This window comes from Physeter macrocephalus, chromosome 9 (genome assembly GCF_002837175.3).
Source record: "Physeter macrocephalus isolate SW-GA chromosome 9, ASM283717v5, whole genome shotgun sequence".
Lineage (NCBI taxonomy): Eukaryota > Metazoa > Chordata > Mammalia > Artiodactyla > Physeteridae > Physeter > Physeter macrocephalus.
The window spans coordinates 14,358,901-14,381,176 of record NC_041222.1 but is presented as its reverse complement, the minus strand read 5'-3'; the positions used below and the strand labels follow the sequence as shown (position 1 = coordinate 14,381,176).

General features: G+C 37.4%; 1 protein-coding gene and 1 long non-coding RNA gene across 6 annotated transcripts in view; one reads left to right on the top strand and one right to left on the bottom strand.

Annotated features, from left to right (window-relative positions):
* The window catches only part of SVEP1 (sushi, von Willebrand factor type A, EGF and pentraxin domain containing 1), a 204,051-nt gene that overhangs the window by 105,645 nt on the left and 76,130 nt on the right, over window positions 1-22,276 (bottom strand). For all 5 annotated transcript variants that reach the window (XM_055087033.1, XM_028493673.2, XM_024126322.3 and 2 more), the window contains 3 exons: window positions 14,079-14,258; window positions 8,053-8,250; window positions 5,125-5,243 (listed from right to left, as the gene is read on the bottom strand). In XM_055087033.1, the coding sequence (XP_054943008.1) occupies window positions 5,125-5,243; window positions 8,053-8,250; window positions 14,079-14,258 (497 nt within the window). The remainder of the gene's footprint in view (window positions 1-5,124; window positions 5,244-8,052; window positions 8,251-14,078; window positions 14,259-22,276) is intronic.
* On the top strand, window positions 5,027-11,564 carry LOC129392399 (uncharacterized). The gene is made up of 3 exons (XR_008618176.1): window positions 5,027-5,043; window positions 9,222-9,335; window positions 11,095-11,564. It is a non-coding gene; the product is annotated as an uncharacterized lncRNA (long non-coding RNA).

The following is a 22,276-nucleotide window of genomic DNA, read 5'->3' as shown; positions in this document are numbered from 1 at the left end:
AGATTGCTTTTGCTATTTGGGGTCTTTTGTGTTTCCATACAAATTGTGAAATTTTTTGTTCTAGTTCTGTGAAAAATGCTAGTGGTAGTTTGATAGGGATTGCATTGAATCTGTAGATTGCTTTGGGTAGTAGAGTCATTTTCACAATGTTGATTCTTCCAATCCAAGAACATGGTATATTTCTCCACCTATTTGTATCATCTTTAATTTCTTTCATCAGTGTCTTATAGTTTTCTGCATACAAGTCTTTTGTGTCCTTAGGTAGGTTTATTCCTAGGTATTTTATTCTTTTTGTTGCAATGGTAAATGGGAGTGTTTTCTTAATTTCACTCTCAGATTTTTCATCATTAGTGTCTCAGAATGCCAGAGATTTCTGTGCATTAGTTTTGTATCCTGCTACTTTACCAAATTCATTGATTAGCTCTAGTAGTTTTCTGGTAGCATCCTTAGGATTCTCTATGTATAGAATCATGTCATCGGCAAACAGTGACAGCTTTACTTCTTCTTTTCCGCTTTGGATTCCTTTTCTTTCTTTTTCTTCTCTGATTGCTGTGGCTAGAACTTCCGAAACTATGTTGAATAAGAGTGGTGAGAGTGGGCAACCTTGTCTTGTTCCTGATCTTAGTGGAAATGGTTTCAGTTTTTCACCATTGAGGAGATGTTGGCTGTGGGTTTGTCATATATGGCCTTTATTATGTTGAGGAAAGTTCCCTCTATGCCTACTTTCTGCAGGGTTTTTTTTTTTTATCATAAATGGGTGTTGAATTTTGTCAAAAGCTTTCTCTGAATCTATTGAGATGATCATATGGTTTTTCTCCTTCAGTTTGTTAATATGGTGTATCACGTTGATTGATTTGCATATATTGAAGAATCCTTGCATTCCTGGAATAAACCCCACTTGATCATGGTGTATGATCCTTTTAATGTGCTGTTGGATTCTGTTTGCTAGTATTTTGTTGAGGATTTTTGCATCTATGTTCATCAGTGATATTGGCCTGTAGTTTTCTTTCTTTGTGACGTCTTTGTCTGGTTTTGGTATCAGGGTGATGGTGGCCTCATAGAATGAGTTTGGGAGTGTTCCTCCCTCTGCTATCTTTTGGAAGAGTTTGAGAAGGATAGATGTTAACTCTTCTCTAAATGTTTGATAGAATTCGCCTGTGAAGCCATCTGGTCCTGGGCTTTTGTGTGTTGGAAGATTTTTAATCACAGTTTCAATTTCAGTGCTTGTGATTGGTCTGTTCATATTTTCTATTTCTTCCTGGTTCAGTCTCGGCAGCTTGTGCATTTCTAAGAATTTGTCCATTTCTTCCAGGTTGTCCATTTTATTGGCATACAGTTGCTTGTAGTAATCTCTAATAATCTTTTGTATTTCTGCAGTGTCAGTTGTTACATCTCCTTTTTCATTTCTAATTCTATTGATTTGAGTCTTCTCCCTTTTATTCTTGATGAGTCTGGCTAATGGTTTATCAATTTTATTTATCTTCTCAAAGAACCAGCTTTTAGTTTTATTGATCTTTGCTATTGTTTCCTTCATTTCTTTTTCATTTATTTCTGATCTGATCTTTATGATTTCTTTCCTTCTGCTAAATTTGGGGTTCTTTTGTTCTTCTTTCTCTAATTGCTTTAGGTGCAAAGTTAGGTTGTTTATACGAGATGTTTCCTGTTTCTTAAGGTAGGATTGTATTGCTATAAACTTCCCTCTTAGAACTGCTTTTGCTGCATCCCATAGGTTTTGGGTCGTCGTGTCTCCATTGTCATTTGTTTCTAAGTATTTTTTGATTTCCTCTTTGATTTCTTCAGTGATCACTTCGTTATTAAGTAGTGTATTGTTTAGCCTCCATGTGTTTGTATTTTTTACAGATCTTTTCCTGTAATTGATATCTAGTCTCATAGCGTTGTGGTCAGAAAAGATACTTGATATGATTTCAATTTTCTTAAATTTGCCAAGGCTAGATTTGTGACCCAATATATGATCTATCCTGGAGAATGTTCCATGAGCACTTGAGAAAAATGTGTATTCTGTTGTTTTTGGATGGAATGTCCTATAAATATCAATTAAGTCCATCTTGTGTAATGTATCATTTAAAGCTTGTGTTTCCTTATTTATTTTCATTTTGGATGATCTGTCCATTGGTGAAAGTGGGGTGTTAAAGTCCCCTACTATGATTGTGTTACTGTCGATTTCCCCTTTTATGGCTGTTAGTATTTGCCTTATGTATTGAGGTGCTCCTATGTTGGGTGCATAAATATTTACAATTGTTATATCTTCTTCATGGATCGAACCCTTGATCATTATATAGTGTCCTTCTTTGTCTCTTGTAATAGTTTTTACTTTAAAGTCTATTTTGTCTGATATGAGAATTGCTACTCCAGCTTTCTTCTGATTTCCATTTGCATGGAATATCTTTTTCCATCCCCTCACTTTCAGTCTGTATGTGTCCCTAGGTCTGACCTTGTGTGTTATTTGTTGTTTTTCCCTTGCTGCTTTTAATATGTTTTCTTTGTATTTAATTTTTGATAGTTTGATTAATGTGTTTCTTGGCGTGTTTCTCCTTGGATTTATCCGGTATGGGACTCTCTGTGCTTCCTGGACTTGATTAACTATTTCCTTTCCCATATTAGGGAAGTTTTCAACTATAATGTCTTTAAATATTTTCTCAGTCTCTTTCTTTTTCTCTTCTTCTTCTGGTTTACTATCATTATTCTGAATTCTTTTTCAGGTAGACTGCCTATTTCCTCTTCATTTGTTAGGTCTGGTGGGTTTTTAACCTTGCTCCTTCATCTGCTGTGTGTTTTTCTGTCTTTTCATTTTGCTTATCTTACTGTGTTTGGGGTCTCCTTTTTGCAGGCTGCAGGTTCGTAGTTCCCATTGTTTTTGGTGTCTGTCCCCAGTGGCTAAGGTTGGTTCAGTGGATTGAGTAGGTTTCCTGGTTGAGGGGACTAGTGCCTGTGTTCTGGTGGATGAGGGTGGATCTTGTCTTTCTGGTGGGCAGGTTCACGTCTGGTGGTCCAAATTTTAATGTTGTAAGCTGCACTACGATGAACAGTTTTATACAGATAATTTTAAAATATTTTTATTATGTCCTTATAATAAATTTCCAGAAACAGAATTATTAACCTCAAAGTCATTAGCATTTTATTGATAGATAATACAAAATTTATTTCCCAGATCATGGTAAAAATTTGCATTCCCATTGTTAGTATTTGATAGTATCATTGTCAAAGTTCCCATTCAAAGTTCTCTGATCTATATTAAATATCATTACCTTTTGGTAAATCAAAAATATGGCATGAGGTCATTGTTTTAATTTGCAGTTTCTTAATGTCTTATGGTAAGATTAAATTCTCATATGATTGCATGATATAGATATATTCTTCCCTTTTTGACCCATATGTTTGCCTTCTTAGTCCGTTTGAAAATTATAATGTGATAAAGATAAATTTATATTAATATGTGATGTAATAAACATTCTAACATTTGACATATTTGAAGAATTTTTCTCTAGTTTGCTAGAGAACTATTAAAAATACAAATTGAGGCACTTCCCTGGTGGCGCAGTAGTTAAGAATCCACCTGCCAATGCAGGGGACATGGGTTCGATCCCTGGTGTGGGAAGATCCCACATGCTGTGGAGCAACTAAGCCCGTGTGCCACAACTACTGAGCCTGCACTCTAGAGCCCACGAGCCACAACGATTGAGCCCAGGTGCCACAACTACTGAAGCCCGTGCACCTAGAGCCCATGCTACGCAACAAGATAAGCCACCATAAGGAGAAGCCCGTCCGCAACGGAGAGGAGCCCCCACTCTCCACAACTAGAGAAAGCCCACGCACAGCAACAAAGACCCAACGCAGCCAAAAATAAATAATTAAAAAAATAAATTTAATTTTAAAAATTGAGAAATACTTTTGAGGTCAAATCCATTGGTTTTTTCCACTGTATTTTTAAAAAATATTTCAACACACCGGTGCTACATTTAGTCTAAATTCTCATGGATCCTGAAGTATGTCCCTGCACTCTTCTTAGTATTTGATAACAATGACCAGGATGATGATGATAATGATGACAATGCATGTTTTCATGGGCCTCTTAATAGAATGTGGAAACTACACACGAGGGAGCACTCAATGAACACATCACCTACAGTATAGTAAGTACTATAATTTACATTTACACTTTTAAAATCAGATTTAAAAGTTACCTTGTCTTTGGTTACCTAAAGATAAATACCATATGATCTCGCTAATAAGTGGCCGGAAAAAAAAAAGATCACAGATACAGAGAACAGTTTGGTGGTTGCCAGAAGAGGGGTATGGGGGTACTCAAGATGGGTGAAGGTGGACAAACGGTACAAACTTCCACTTATAAAATAAATAAGTCCTGGAGATGCAACACACAGAGTGATGACTATATTTAATAATACACTTAAAAAAATTTATCTTGATTTTTAAAAGTATATTGTGTTTATTCAACACAATTATCAGAACATATTGTGTGTGTGTCCTTGAATGGCACATGTCCTTGAATGACACAACTTACATACATATTTACATGCAGGTGTAAAAACTATATACTATTTAAGGGCATCTTCATGTATGTGAACAGTAGAAGTATAGATTTAAGAGGGTGTTAAATTCCTAATTCCTTTCCTAGCATCTGATGGATAATTATCTCAAGCTACTGTATATACAATACTAAAATACTGTGTTCTGAATAATGCTGGTTTTTAAAAAGCTGAGTAAGAAACACTGATGTTATCTTCTTCAGACTGGCCAATATGCAATCATTTCAGGATCATATTTTAAAACATATGCTTAAAAATAGAAACTAAGATCGATTCCCCATCTTGCTTTTTCTTAAAAGATCTTCAGAGCCTGGGAAGAGGCAAAGAATTCTCAGCCAACGAATCCGCAGAATGAAGGGTTTCCGTTTTTAGATTTTCATCTGAAATATCTAATGAAAAATTCAAGGCTGATCATTCTTCTATCAGACGGGGCATTAACATTTATGAGTACAGCTAGAGAGAGCACTATCATTAATTAGTAAGTTTTCAATAGCACACATGTTTGCAGTGTATTTAGAATCCATCTGACAAAGGATGCAAATATTTGCTTAAACCTTACCTTTTCCCCAGAGTTGTCTTTAGCTGTTGGGACTTGCCAAGTGATATTAGCAGAGTCTTGCTGTTCCTGAGTCTTAGCCTCTATGTCCGCAGGACAGTTGATTTGAGGAGCTTCCACATCTGATTCAGAAAGTACACAAATCAGTTAACATATCAATGTGTAATTCTAAGACGTTTAGGAGAGAGGTAAAGAGATATTAATACTCTGTGACTCGCTTTTTACATCCCAATTCCTGACTGATTTGGAATTTACAACTGCCTTCAGGATAATGTATCTCAGGATGACTTATGAAGCCCTTCCGGAACTGGTACCTGCTCCCCTAAGAGGGGACAAATCCCCTCCTCTCTGACAAATCCCCTACCAGGACTCAGTCTCCACATCGAATACTCTCAGTCCCACAAGAGCACCACGGTTCTTCTTACACCTGGGTCTTTGTCCATGTTCTTTTATTTGCCTGAATCAATGCTCTCTTCCCCCTTTACCCAGGTAACCCCTACTTGTCCTTTAATTCTCAGCTTAGACACAAGGTCCTCAGGAAGCTTCTCTGACCCCACTGGTCCATTTTAGGTGCTCACTCCACAAGCTCCTATGGCCCTCTGTCCTTCCTAACCATAACTCATTTTGCCATTTTGAAATTAAATTTTCTCCCCCCATAGAATTTAAGTTCTTTGAATGCCAGGATATCTCTTGTCCCATTGTATTATATAGTTCCTGGCATATAACAGGAGTTTGATAAATATTTTTGGAATGAAATAAAGAGACAGAAAAAATGAATGTTGACTGGCAGGAAGGAACTGCACTGGAAAACAATGCTGTCAAGTGGAATTAATTAGTGTGCTAAAATGTGCTGGCAAAACAAACAACAAATTAAAACCAATGATTTTTTTGCAGTGTGAAACTCTGCAGTACAGATACTGAATTAGATGTGGTAACATTCCACATAGCCACATCAGTCACTGTAGAGCTAAGTTCTTATTACATGGTATAATAAATCTCTTAAGTTACGTTAAATTAGGTCTTCCGTAACTTGCAGCTGAATATATCCGAATTGATCTAATTTGTGTCTCACATTCTTGTTTCTTTATAATTTTATTCAATTTATATTTTCCTTTTCTCAGAGGGCCTAATACTTAGACAATTTTCCCCCACAAAGATACATTAGCATATTAACTCTTAAAATCTAAAGCAGTATTTTTTTTTTCCTTTACACTTGAATATTAGCTTGAATGGATTTGGAATTTAAAGTTTGTATTTATTTTCCCTCTGTATTCTTAGAACACTGCTACATTTCCTTCTGGCATTTAGAGTTATAAATGAGAAGTGTAGTGTGAGTCTGAAAAGAAATTTCTCTTTTCTCTCTGGAAACTTCAGATTTTCTCTTTAACTTTGGACCTTGGAAATTTCACCGGGAGTAGTGAAAGTATGCCTGCCCAACATTCAGAGGCTATTTTTTTTAAATTAATTAATTTATTTTTGACTGAGTTGGGTCTCTGTTGCTGCGCGTGGGCTTTCTCTAGTTGTGGCAAGCGGGGGCTACTCTTCGTTGCGGTGCACAGACCTTTCATTGCGGTGGCCTCTCCTGTTGCGGAGCACAGGCTCTAGGCACGCAGGCTTCAGTATTGCAGTACCTGGGCTCAGAAGCTGTGGAGCGCGGGCTCCAGAGCACAGGCTCAGTAGTTGTGGCGCACTGGCCTAGCTGCTCAGCGGCATGTGGGATCCTCCTGGACCAGGGCTTGAACCCGTGTCCCCTGCATTGGCAGGCGGACTCCCAACCCCTGAGCCACCAGGGAAGCCCCTATTTTTTTTGGACTCACATTACTCACTGTTTTCTTGAACATGGATCAATAAACTCTATTTCTCTGGTAATGGTACTTTATTTTTTATTGAAGTATAGTTGATTTACAATGTTGTGTTGGTTTCAGGTATACAGCAAAGTGATTCAGTTATACATACATACATATATATATATACACACATATATATACACATATATATGTATATATATTTTTTCAGATTCTTTTCCATTATAGGTTACTATAAGATATTGAATAGAGTTCCCTGAGCTACTCGGTAGGACCTTGTTGTTGGGGAGAAGGGACAAATTAAGAGCTTGGGGTTAACAGATATGTACTACTTTATATAAAATAGATAAACAAGGTCTGAGTCTATTTTGATAAAAAAATTCAAGCCTTTCTGAAGCTCAGGGCAACTTTCTTCTACTGGTAGGAAATTCTTCTCCTCCACCCCTTATCCTCTCTCTGCTTCTGAAACTCTATTGGGGTTTCTCAATTTATCACAGGTATCTCTTAACTTCCATCTTTTGGGCTTGATCCATTGGGATATTCAAGTTCCTTGTTTATCAGTTCTCCATTCTGAAGGAATTCTCAGTTTGCTTTGTCAAATCACTAGTATTGTTTTCAACAACATCCACTCCACTTTTTGATCCTTCTCTTAGAGATATTTATATTTTTACTTCTAAGAACTCTTTCTTGCTCTCAATAGCTCCTTTTCATAGCATTCGGCTCTTGTTGCTAGGAAGACGGCAATGTTCTCTTGTGAATGTACTGAGATGCAGGTTTCAAAGGGCTGATGACTTGCTTTTTTAAAAAAAATTAATTTAATCTCACCTGCTTTATAGGAGCCAGAAATTCCCCAAAGATCTTCAACTCCCAATGGAAAACTTAACCTGATTTCCAGCTCTAATATCATCCTTAGTTTTCTATTTCTTCTATTATTGCCTGGTACATTGTAATTGGATTTTGTGAGTCCATGATTTTGTAACAGACATCTTCATAGCATTTTTTTGGGTTACATCTATCCTTTTACCATAGATTTGCAGCAAAAGTTGCAAAGAGGGACAGTCCCACACTGCACCAATGTGTCATTATATAGAATTTGGTTTTTAACCTGACCATTGTATGGACCTACCTTCACAAGCAGCTGTCTCAACTTTGGCACTCCATTTTCCGGAGGTGGTACACCTCACTTCTTCTCTTCCTCCTGATAAAATGAATCCTTGGTGGCAACTTAGCTGACAAATCGTCCCAGGTTTGGCTGGATGCTTGCCGCAGTTGGGGGGTGACACGATGACACCTCTCGGCTTCTGAAAGGTGGAGCAGTGGCGCTCTATTGTAGGAGAGCAAGAAAATGTTATTTGCATTCCCACAAATTGCAAATGTCACAGATTCGCTTTACTCGAGAAAAATACATTTGGTCTGCTGTGGGACTGACATAAGTCACTAAACAAATGCTGTATTGTAAATAATGCTCAACCATATCTCTTTAGTTACCTCATGTTATTTTGCCGGTGCATCAAAATCTTGATAGATTTCTAACTAGTACTTAAATCAATGCCGAGTGGGACTTTTATCATTTGCTTAGAGCACCTTCATTCAGTTTGCAGAATATTACATTATGGCTACGAAGTGTAAAATAGTGAATTAGATTCTATCTTTCATGGAATAAGTGATAATTCAGCAATCAGTCTTCATTTTATGAATTTTTTTGGTGCCATCTTTAAGCAAGCACATAATGAGAATAGTTTTTACACTCTCCCTAGAATCACTGTGTCATAATTAAGGCCTTGACTCTTAATGATGTTATTTTCAGCACCGATGAAGAACAGCAGATGAATTAGGTAGAATTAGGTAGACTGGAGACAGAATGGAAAATCAGACTAGGACTTAACGCAGGGTGTGTGTCTGTGTGTGTGTCACACACACACACACGACCCCATATACACATTTGTTTGTTGTTGCAGTAGTGATTCTACTGGGAGCATTGCTGGCGTCTTTAGTCTGTATTTCCCATGTGATATGCCAGGCATTATTCTAAGTGCTTTACAAGGATAGACTCATTTAAACATATGCAGTAAGGGCTGTTGTTATTATTCCCACTTACAAACAAGAGTGTTGGAACATAATAGTAACTCTCATAGTTAACTCTCCTGAGGCTACCCGATGGTAAGTAGCAGAACCTGTGTGCTTCTAAAATATTCCACAATCATGCCTCCTCCCTGAAATGACTGCTTTCAAACCTCTCTGTCAGCAAAAGCAAATTTTCCTGAGAAATTGGTATGTTTCTTTGTTTTTGCACAGTATGTACCACGTGGTTGCCCAGACTTCCTATTTTGCTTTGACCAAGAGGAAAATCAGAGCCAAATTTGTGGTTCAAATATAACAACTATATGGGACTCTAAATCATTTATTTAGGTATGGTTGTTTATAAATTAAGGAAATTATTCTTTTAGCTGTCATAATTGTTGACGATTTTATTCCTTGTTAATATTCTCTTATTGTTTATGACCTTTTGAATGAATGTCTTTAGTTTTTGTATAGTCTAATCTAATCTTTTCTAATCTAATGGAAAAATCTTTTCCCATTGCTTTTATGCCTAATACATTCTAAGATAGGTTAATATTCACTTACATATATTAACTATACTCTCTTCTAGCTTTTAATGGTTTTATTTAATTTATATTTTTAAAACTATGAAGAATTTATGTCAGTGTCTGGTGTGTATTAAAGACATATGAAAATTTCATTTTGTTTTTCCCAAGGAGCTAGCCAATTTTCCTATATTATCAGTTGAATAAATCTTATCTTCTCAACTGAGCTATGATGCTTCCCTAATAATACGTGAAACTCGTAAGTTTTGGAATCTATTCAGTCCCATTGATCTGATGGCAATTCTTGCATACTCTTCATTTTTGCAGTTTTAGTATATATTTTAAAACCCAGTAGAGCTACTTTCTTTTTACTACTCTTTATTACTCTTCCCTTTCAATCTTATTTCAGTGAGTTTTGCCTACACATTCTTCCAGATGAATCCTGGAGTCAATCCCCAATTCCAAAAAGGGGGCAAAAAAGAAAAACCCTTTTGGGCTATTGGATGATATTGCATTTTACGTATACATATATTTGGAGAGAGCTTACATTTTGATAAAATTTTATAAAAACATTAAGGTGTTCTTTTTGTCTTTCGGTAATATTTTGTAGTTTGTGTAACACAGGTTCCACACATTTCTGTTTAAGGTCATTCTTACATATTTTATATTTTCTATAGATCTTTTGAATGTGATTTTTCTCTATATATTCTGTTTATCATTTATATAGAAGAGTTGTTTATTTGATATTCTTATGACTTTAATGAACTCTCAGTCTTTTAGTAGGTTCATTCTTTTTTGGAGGTAGACACGTAGTTTACAAATGATGATTCTGAATCCACTAAGCTCTAACCTTATGATTTATTACAAGAGCTAAAGCTTAGAGAACAATGCTAAATAATATGAATGATTCTGGAATCATTTTCTTTTTCCAGATTTAATAAGACTGTCTACATTGTTTCCATAAGTGGATGCAGATTTAAGATGGATTTTTTTATTGTCAGTAATCAATATGAGTTTCTTAGAGTTCTATTAAAAATGTGTTTTGAATGATAATAATACATTTTTATCTTATACGGAGCAACCATATGAATTTTTCCTATTTTTTATAATGAAATAATTTATTATGTTGATAGAGTACCTAATTTTAAACCCTCCTTACATTCCTAGGATAAACCTCTACTCGTTTTGGCAGACCATTCTTTTGAATGTGTGTGGATTGCTAGTATATTCGCTGTCATAGTTTTCTATCTTTTTTTTCTTGGTAAAAGTTGTCAGGTTGACAATAGAATAATAATAGTTTGATAGTATGAACTGATTAACTTTCCACTAATTGGGCCAAATTACATGGTATGAGAATTACTGTTTTTTAAAAGTTTGAAAGAGTTTCATTGATCCCTCAGTCATTTTGAGAGGAGTAATTAAACTCTGATAACACTTCCATTTTTTTGTAAATTACCCATAGGTAACTATATGCTTGCTTTTCTACTTTTTTTCTTGATTCATTTAATAATTTTCATTTTCTTAGAAAATCATGCATAATAAATGTATTGTATGGTGTTTTATTATTCTTTTAAAAACCTCAGACCTCTGGGACTTCCCTGGTGGAGCAGTGGTTAAGAATCCGCCTGCCAATGCAGGGGACGTGGGTTCGATCCCTGGTCCAGGAAGACCCCACATGCTGCAGAGCCACTAAGCCCGTGCACCACAATTATTGAGCCTGCGCTCTAGAGCCTGTGAGCCACAACTACTGAGACCACATGCCATAGCTACTGAAACCGGTGTACCTACAGACCGTGCTCCGCAACAAGAGAAGCCACAGCAATGAGACGCCCGCGCACCGCAATGAAGAGTAGCCCCCGCTCGCCACAACTAGAGAAAGCCCATGAGCACCAACGAAGACCCAACGCAGCCAAAAATAATAAATATATTTTAAAAAATAAAATAAAAACCTCAGACCTCGTATATTCCTTTGTGATAGCTTCCCGGAAAAATTCTAGTTTTGCATTTTTCTTTCTTCTTTATAAAATTTATTTTATTACTTTATTCAAAGATTTTCCTCTTATCCAGTCTACTGCATTCCATCTCCTTTTATAATTCATCTTCCTTTATTATTATTATGTACTTCTTTCAACTTCTCTTGCAATCATTATTTTCCTAGCTTTTGAATTTAATGTTTAGTTATTTTCATTCTTCCTGTTTAATAATGAAAATATTTATATCTGTGAAATTTTATCAGTATATAATTTAACCCATATCTCATAACTTTGGTTCTAGAATTTTCTCAATTTCATTGTTTATTTTTTAATTGTATTTTTAAAACGTCTCCTTCGTTCATTTAATTCATTTCCTTTATCTCTCTTTGTATTGGAGTCTTCACATTTTTGTGTTTTGGTCTAGTTTCATATGTCAGAAAATGTTAAGGACATTGACTTTTTTTTATGTGTTTCAAATAACTTTCTTGTTTGCATTTTAATAATGCAGAGAATTCATTTGAAGTACAGAAATTTACATCTTTATGTATTCAAATCTATTGTCCTTATTTTTATGAAGTTCTTCTCCATTAAAATCCATATTTTCTCCATATTATTTCTTACATTTCACTCAATTTGCCTCATTTAATTAATTAGTTAAATTAACTTAGTGATTTTTAAAAATGAGGTGAGTCAAAACTGACTAATTTTTAGATAAGCTTCTTTCCCCCATTGATATCTAAAATTTCCCTTATTGACTATTATATTCTTCTACAAAAAATAATGTTTGTTTCTGAGCCATGTTTGCTTCCATTGTTCTGTGCATCCTTGTACCATTAATGTACCATTTTAATCACTGTGATTAATCATTTTAATCATAATCTGTCTTATGTTGGTGAGAATAAGTTCTCCCTCGTACCTCATGTTCAAAATTTTCCTGTTTTGCAACTATCTGGTCTTCAATATGCTTTCTATTCATGTCTATCAATTTTTTAAGTGGAAAATTTCATAGTAATTATCATTATTGTCAGAATTTGGGGGCTACGGTGAGTTGTTACCCAATAAATTGTAAATAAGGATATAATTTCCTTTTGATGGTTATACTTCAAATCTAACAAGATTGACATACACTTTAAATCATTACAAAGATGTATGCAATAATTTTAAAGAGAATTCTTAAAGTTTAAAGAATTTTAAAATTTTAAGTTAAACTTAATAAATTTAAATTCTTTAAAGAATAATTCCAGAGTAACCTTATTAAATGTATTACATTTTTAATAAAAGACTGGGTCCCTCACAAGAAAAGCTGCTCATCCATGGAGCCAGTGAAATAGATGATTCTCAGGAGTAAACATTAATATCTAGGTACAAATTCTAATCTTGGGAGACAACGTTCCAACTAAAGGGATTTATTGAGATTTAATGTTCCATTGCCAAAGCAGCCTTTTTATGGTGGATAGATCCATCATCTTCATTTAATTCTGTGAACTATCTGGAGAAGCTAACTCCCTTTGTTTTGGTTTTATGCCAACTAAGTCTGTTTGTGGTTTGGGAATCCTTGTAGCTTCTGCCTCCAGGGAAATATAATGCCTGTCAGGCCTATGTCTTTCAGTAGTCATGACAAGTATCTCATTGTTAACAAACTTTACTTGTTATTTTTATTATTAAATTATTATTTAAATATTTAATACCCCCCTATAAGTTTTCTGAGCCTGCACCATAAGGGTCAACTCTAGGACTGTTATTGAACCCCTCAGTAAAGCCCAATATCCTTTCTGGTGACACCCTCCCTTATTATCAGCCCTGGATCCAATATTAGATTATACTAGAATAAACCTGTAAATCAATTTATAAAGAATAGAGATAGTTATAGTACCTAGTTTTCCCATCTAGGATCCTGGAATACCTCAATTTATTCCCTACATATAGTTCTTCTTCCTATTTTGGAAGTTGGTTATTTAATGACATACCTGTTAGCACTCCCAGGTATACTGTATCTGACACATAGTAAGGGTTCACTAATGGTAGTTATTATCATTTCATCATCATCATTATTACCATTGTTAATGTTTCAACAGTGTATAAGATGCAGCAAACTGGAAGAGCTACTGAGTTTATTCATTCTGGACCCAATTCCAGGTATGAGATGTCACAACTCTTAGTGAAGGACAAGGCAGAAAATCTTCTGATGAAAGAGAATTTTACAGCCCATCTTAACATTCACTGGCTCATAATTTTTCCTTTCATCAACAAGGTAATGGTAAATTGTGTTTTTAAAATTGAGGGAATTACACAGCATTTACTCTTAAAAAATCCATCCAAATTTGCCCCAATTAAAACAAAAATCATTACCATTTGAAGCCGTAAACTTTAGGGAATCGGAAAACTGGATTGTGGTGAGAAGTCTTTTTACCAGTGGAGGGGAATAAAACCACATATTTGTTCATGTATCTACAGCGCCATATACCTATACATATGGATGTGTATTTATACCCATAATGAGTCGGTTTTTAGTTCTAGGTCTTCACAGAAAACAGGAGAAACCAGAGAGCAAGAGAAATGACCCATCCAAGGCACCATGCCTTCTAAGAACTTACCCACACACCGGGGTTCTAGACCGTCCCACTGGGCGTTTACTTGGCAGGTAAGCCTAGCACTTCCTTCTAGTCTGTACCCTTCATCACAGGTGACCAAACACACTGTCCTATAGGACAGTTCCCCGGTAGAACAGCTGAGGCGGCCATGTTTGGGTTGGCGGAGACGAGGGCATGTTCTCACTATGTGAAATGAAAACAATTAGATCATATTCTACTCAGTGAGGACAAAGATAATAATTATAAATTTAATAAGGCCTACACATTACAAACAGTCAATAACACACCATTATATTTTGAGTTAGTATGGGATCATTAAAAGCCTATGCTTTATCAAATGCATGGCCTAAACAACATCACTGTGTTCCACCTCTGCCTACAGGTGGGAAACTTAAGCTGTTTAAGGAGTCCGGCCCCAAATGGACAATGATGGCTGGAGATTGGGGATGGTTTACAAAGGGAGGTCCCTGCAGCCCTCAGCTGGGCCTTTGCTGTGATTCTCCAGGCTACGTTCTAACAAAAGGAAGGGGTCTTTTCCAAGACAGAGATCAGGTTCAATTCAGTTTTCAGACCTCATGGGCATATCCTGGGCTTTTTAATGATCCCAGACTCTTGACAGCTGCTCAGCCTCTGCAATCTTGAACTCCAGCATTCTACTCTAGCCACAATTCTGGTCCTTTTAGCTTTTTCACCCCTTTCTTCCCAGACGCTTCCTGAAAATCCTAGCTCATGATAATAATATTGACTTATGCATTATCACTGTTTTGTTTGTTTTTGCTGCTATGGCAGAGACTGCTAGTTGCCCACCCCATAACCACTCCTCCCAGTTTTATTCAGCATAGTAACATGCACAGCTAGAAGATAACAATTCTCCACCTCCATCACAACAAATGAGAGCCAGTGACACATACGCTAAGGTTGTATGGGACTTCTGGAAAAGCTTTTGAGTGGGGACTGTCTCAGTTGAGAGAGTACTTTTTTGCCTTCCCCTCTTCCTCCTTCTTTGTCCTGAAATACAGACATGAAGGATAGGGCCCCAGCATATTACAGGGTAAGTCTCATGCACTAAGACGGTAGAGCAAAAAAATAAAAGAAGCCTGGGTCTCTGATGACAATGAGCTATCATAGCAGCTTTGGATTACCTCCTTCGGTCTTTTCAGGTGAGAGAAAAACAAACCCTTAATTGGCTTATGACCTAGTTATTTGGGTCATTGATACCAGTAAGTATATGCAAACCCTCATTCCCTCAGGTTACAACTGGTGATATACTTCCTTTCTCTATTGACTTTGAAACCACCATGAAAAAGGAGCTTGAAGAGTATTCACTAAGCTCTGGAGGCTGGGAAGGGCCCTGTGCCTCAGCCAGCCTCAGCACCACCAGCAGCAGAAGTGCCATGGGTTGTCCAGAGAACTGTGCCTTTCCCCAGTGCTGCCACTCCTGACTCTCTTGCCTCAACGCTACATCAGAGAATCTACAAGAAGGTACTCGGACTGCTCCTGCAGCTTCCCAAATGACATCTGTGCTCTGAGTTCCGGCAAGAGTCTACCACTGTCTAGCCCAGCCAAATCCCATAAAGTGCCTTAGAGTACATCTCAGTCAATTCCATCAGGCCCTATATTCTTGTTCATGACAATCGCTTCATCTACCAGGGTCATTCCCACACAGTTCTGATCTAACTCTAACTCACAAACTCAGGCACCTGCCCTCTGCAATACATGACCAGTCCTCAATAAATCCCATCCTATCCTAAACTTCTCTCATGAACTTTTCCTTACTTTCTCATCCTAGTAAAAAATCGTATTGTCTCTTATAGACAGGACCTGCTCCTTATTGCCTTCCCAGATCATTCTCTTTCTTCTTCCTAAACACCTCCAGCTCCCTGGAGGGAGGAAAAACATCCCTTCCCCACCCCCACCCCCCGCTCCCCAGTTGCCTGCTGACCTTTTGGCCACTTCTCATTCTTTAATGATTTTATATTTCTCTCTCTCTCTCTCTCTCTCTCTCTGGCACGCACGCATGCACACACACACACACACACACACACACGCAGACACAAGCTGGTGATTTCATGATCTATGTAGATGATCATTCCAATACCCTAGAGTCATATTCCTCACCTCTTCTTCACCAATAACCACATCCTTCACCTTATTTCAGCCTCCCCTCCACTGCCTTATCCTCTAGACTTTGCCAGCACCAATCCAAGCACCCTCCTCTGACAACGACCTCCTATCTTCCTAGATTATTCCCTCAAGAGCTTCAACTCCATCAAATTCTATACCCTACTGGAGCCTCCAATCTATTATGTGTTCTTCTTTAGGTAAAATTATCTCTAAATGAGTGTATACTCTTTCTACACTTCTTTTTCTCCAGTTCTAGCTCAGACCCACTCCAATCAGGATTTCAAATCAGGAGAAGGAGGAAGGACAGTAAAGGAGGAAAGAAAGGGGGAGAATAAGGAGAGGGGAGAAGAAAGGGAAGAGAAGGGGAGGAGAAAGGCAGGTGATAGAGAGGAAGAGGAGGGGAGGGGGAGACATGGAAGAGGATGGGGAAAGGAGAGTGCAGGGAAGGGAGAGGAAGAGGTGGGGGGCTGCACAGACCCACGGCCGTGCACCCTTTCAGTCAGATGGCATGTACATCCTGGTCATAAACAGAGATACGGAGAGCACAAGAGAGTGGATTCTTGTTGAATATGCCAACAGATGGGTGCGGATACTCATTTTAATAGCTTACAGATATAATCCCATAAGCATCAGGCATTGTACAAAAGCAAAAAACCCTGCAAAGAACAAATCTCACTTTTCTCTCAGATAACACTCCTGCAACACTGAAGGCCACAGGACAACAGAGCGATCTCTAAATATTTTTGAACAAAATCACTTGGGACTCAAGAACTTTGTTGAGACTCTGGGTAAGATGTCTTTTTCCTTCCTTTATGCATTTGCCATTTTTTCATATGAAGCATGCAGTTACTTATGATGAAAGCTTAACTTTAAAATAATAGGAAAGGAAGTTGAGGTAAAATATTCAGTGCATATTCAACTGAAGTCGCGGTTTCACAGAATCTACTCTGAAGGAACCCATTCAAATTATATTAGTTGGCAGAACATAAATATTGTGTGCATGAAATATTCATTTAGGATTGATTACTCCTTAGAGAAAACTCAAGAATTAGATTAGAAGTTAAACCATGAGCCCTCGCCTTTCAATCACTGGGATGGTTTGGACCAAAGTCAACAATTAATGACAAATGAGTAGAATTATTTCGCCTTCCACGTTTTGATTTTTATTGAGTGTGTCCACCACGTAAGTAGAATCTTTACTGAGTGTATCCATCAAGGGTGTAGAAATATTTTGCCTCCCATATTTTGACTTTTTTTGAGGGCATTCATCAGGCGTAGCACAATGCCAAGAGCCAGGAAGGATTAAAAGTGAATGAGACAAATTACTATGATCAAGATATAGAAAATCTAGAAAACCATATGAAACAACCGCTTTTGATCCAATAAACTGCTGAAATGACTCCAGCTTTCCAACTTGAGACGAAATGAACTTGCAACATCTCTCAAGAGAACTGATAGTAAATTAGAGCTGGTGTTTCATACATATGCAAATTACATTGCTTCTCAAGTGTTGGTTTTAATAAACTTTCATTGCTCCTCAGGGAAAACAAAGCATATGTAATAATTCCTATTTAGTTCTTAAACATTTTAAACTCCTTTTCAACCAAGAATGACCATTTTTATCATTTTTGATAGGAACATGCTTACTTATGAGTTTCAACTTCAAAAATATTTTTATTTCAATAAGCTGAAAAATTCTGCAATAAACGTTTGACTGACATTCATGTTAAAGCAATCCTTAAATATTTATTTAGTCTTTTTAGAAAACAGCAATTTAGTCTTTCAAGAGAATGGTCTACTAGGTAGCAGACAATGTGAGAACTTGATCTGGTTCTCAGTGGAAAGACTCGTTAGATTTTTTTCTCAGATTTACACTTCCTGTCACTCTCCCAATTTTGACAGCTTCTATACTGAAAATAAAATAAACCTGATGTTAAATGTAGGGTTCTCACTGTTGCCTGAACGTTTTTCTCAGGAAAAATACTATCACAAAATTTACTTTACTTTAATGTTGTGGTTTAGCTAGTTATCATTGAGAAACCACAAAGGAATCCTTACTAGTTTAGAAAGGAATGTGTAATTCAGATAAAATTCAGAGTGTAAGTGTTTTAATGAAGAATGTATGGGAGGAATAAGAATCAAGCCTATTAGTTATTATTTAACACTACAAAACATTTAGGATGTAACATGAAATTTGTAAAAGGTTTTATATTTTACACTGGTCTTTCATTTCTGCCTCACTTTTAGAAAGATTTTCAAGAAAAAAATAAACTTATCCTCTGTCTTTATAATTAGATTTAAATTAGATCTGTAAAATGCTACTTTCTCCATACTACCCCTCCTGAAACAGAAGTGAATTCCCACATAACTTCCATATTTCACCGAATCCCAGACGCCCCAATTGTAAGGCACAATATTATTTTTTAAGCTGTTAATTAAGAAACAATAATGTCTGTGAAAGGATTTAACGCCACGGTTGTTGAGGTACGTCTCAGTTTTAGGATGTTAAGATGTGGGGAAAAAGTGTTTTTGAATTAATGAATTATGGTATATGTTTCATAGAACAATACCTCAAGTACAGGCAGACCTCAGAGATATTGCAGGCTCAGTTCCAGACCACCAAATACAGTGACTACTGCAGTAAAGCAAGTCCCACGATTTTTTTGGTTTCCCAGTGCATATAAAAGTTATGTTTACACTATACTGTAGTCTATTAAGTGTGCAAATTAGCATTATTCTAAAAACCAATATACATGCATTACTTAAAAATAGTTTATTGCTAAAAAATGCTAACCATCATCTGACAACGTGGGGTTGCTATCAGTACAAACCTTCAATTTGTAAAAACTGCAACATCAGCAAAGCAAACTAAAGCAAAGCTCAGTAAAACGAAGTACGCCTATAACTAAATCCATTAATGAGGAGCCAGAGGAAGAGCCTGACTTAGTACCTTCATTCAGGACAACTTTGTTCACTGGTAAGTTAGGGAGTAGTTTTTTGGAGGTGAAATTAAAGGGAGCTTAGAAAAGTTCACATCCTGGAGCATCACTCTTATTTTGATTAAAGTTATTTTACTTATACGGGGACATCAATGAAAATTGCATAAAAGACAACAAGCCTACTTTTTAAAAATGGGACTGCATAATGGGACGTGACACAAGCAGACTGTCAGTGTATCTATTTGTCAATGTACTTATCCATATCATTTACCAGAAGTATAACCGAGGATTAGCTGGGGTGGGGGAAGATGCATTCTGTGCTCATAATGAGCTCACAGACAAGCAGTGGTGATCGACAAGTTAATTAATTAAAGTAAGTACAGTGGTTTGTATTGTAACAAGTTGGTTAAGCTGGGAAACACTGTCAGAATCCCCTTATTGTGGGCCAGTTTAGGGTTGATCAAAAGAAGAACGTGCACTTGATCTTGGAAGGCGGGAGAGAGGCAGTGATCACTGCAGGCAGAATCAGTGATGGACAAATGCAGACATGCACAGTAGGTTCCAGCTTGTCTTTGGTCACCTCCACTCCACATCCCAATTGCTGACCCTGTTGACCCAAGGTGGCCCCAAGCTCACTGCTGGGTTCTTGGCTGTAGAGCATCGGGGCATGGTTACACAGAGATAAAGCTTCTCTTAGACTTTCCAACACACTTCTCCCTTGTGGTTCCACTTCAGCAGCTGGGTGGGCTTGGATTCTCAGACTGAACTAGTAGTAACTCCTCTGATGCTCCAATTTCTCTTCTGGACCTTCCACTTCCCAGCTCCTTCCAAAATCGTGTAAGGTCTGATTCTTAAAATAAGTTCCTTATCCCATAGCACAGATGGTGTATTTCCTGGGCTTGACTGACCATGACACACAAAGCACAAGGGCTAGAATGAGGGCAGGACAGGTTTGTGGATGCACATACAGAGGTTAGGGGTCATCCCATCCCAGCTGAGAAGGTCAGCGACAGGGAAGGCTTATATACAGGGACCAAAGGAATGATTGGACAATCAAGGCTGTTGAAACAACTTGCACACGGATGGCTTCCTGAGAGGGCACGGCCATTTCTTAAGGCTTTAGTGTAGGATTCGAGGCTCAGGATGGAGATTGTAGAGGGTTAAAGAGGCAGGGGCCAGACCTTATCCTAAAGGGGTTGTCTGCCTGATTTTCTCACTCTTCTTTGGAAGGTCAGTAAGTGGAAAGTTAAAATGTCATGTTTTCTACCTTCTGCCATGAGGTATTTGGAAGAAGGGGTAGAGGTTTTACAAAGAACTTAATAACTATGTAACTTTACAGGAATATTTCTAAGAGGTTCCTATGATCAACCTTTTCAGTAATAGGCTTTTCACCATTGGAGACTGTATGACTAAGAATGTCTTTGCTTTGCTTTCCCACATAAACAATAGCTTGTCGGAGTTTAGAAATCTAGGGTCTAATTCTTTTCTTTTAGAATTCAGGAAGCACACTCATATCTTCTAATATTTAGAATGGCTAATAATGGGCTCAAGGCAAGTCTGATTCCCTTTCCTTTATAGGTAATATTATTTCTAACTGTGAAACAGGCCCAATTTTCTAATTTTTCCAGGGCTTTCAGAAGTTTCAATAAGATTATTTCCAGACATGGATCTGTTTTCAATAATTTGTTTTCTGGCACTCAGGAAGTGATTTTAAGTTGACTATCAAAGATTTCAGTCATGTGTATTTTCAGGATTTCAGCTTGCAGTTATATTCTTTGATCTTCTATTAGTGCTTCGCCTCCAATCCATTCTCTCTCTGGATTCCTAATCTGTGAAGAGTCTATTTCCTGTGACTATTCTCGTGTCATTTTATTCTTTCAACTTTTTTCTAATCTTTCAAACGTTGCTCTACTTTCAGAAGGATTTCTGGCATTGATTTTCTAACTTATTAATTTGGCTTTTGACTATGTCTGTTCATTGTGCCAGCAACCTTTTTCTTCTCCCTAAGATATCTTTCTCCTCTCAGATTTCTCCCATTTCTTGGAATCCTAATCTTATTTTACCAATGGAATTACCTTTGAATCTCAGTGATTCCATTTTTCTCCCCTCTTCTTTCAGGTCTCCTTTGTTCAATTTGCTGATTCCTTCTCTTTTTGTAAGTAGAGATAAGGGTCTGGACTAGGACCTGATTTAAGCAAATTCATATTCATAGATGAGTTCAGTATTGGTAGCCGATGAATACAAACAGTGAATGTCTCCTGGGGTTCACAAATGACCTTGAAGTTGTGAGTAAGTTGGCTTCCCTTATGGGTGTGGGAGCCAAGAGAAGACTAGAAGACAGAACTTCTTACCCTACTCCAGTGAGCTGGGTGATACAGGGTCTTGGAGCAGTCAAAGCCTCAGCAAACTGTATTGCCAAGGATGCCTAGGGGATGTGTTGGGGGTAACGTTGCCAGATTTAGCATAAAAACAAACAAATGAGGATATCCAGTTAAATTTGAATTTCAGAAAAGCAACAAATAATTGTTTGTATAAGAAGGTCTCCAATCTTGTATGGGACTTACTTATATTGTACTAAAAAGTTATTTGTTGTTTATCTACAATTTGAATCTAAACGGGTGTCCTGTATTTCATCTGGCAACCCGAGGTGAGGGGGGGAATGCTGTATTCAGAAGCTTCATGGGCAGGGATTCTCAAGTCCTTTGGCTTGTTCCCCTCTCTTCTTAGAGAGCCTTCTCTTTCAACCCAATTTGTGAAACCCTAGGAAGCTGGCGATGCTGTGGTCGCAAGAAGTAGGAAAGTAGGTCTTGGAGACGGCAAGAGTGGAAGTGAACTAAGGTACTCTCAATTTTGCCTGTTGTTCCTCCGTATCTGATGTGGGAGCCTCAGGTTCTACCTATGGTACTGCCCCCTTTTCTGTTGGCCTGATGAGGCTCTTTGGGATCTCACTTTAGCAAACTCCCACTTTCTATGGCATGCTGCCTATTCAAAGTGAAGGCTGGGGATGTATACATTGGCTAACTACTCTTGTCACAGGATACTGGTGTGGTCCTTGGAGTCCTACAATCAAAGTAGACATCAGAGCTTCCCTGGTGGCGCAGTGGTTGAGAGTCCGCCTGCCGATGCAGAGGACGCGGG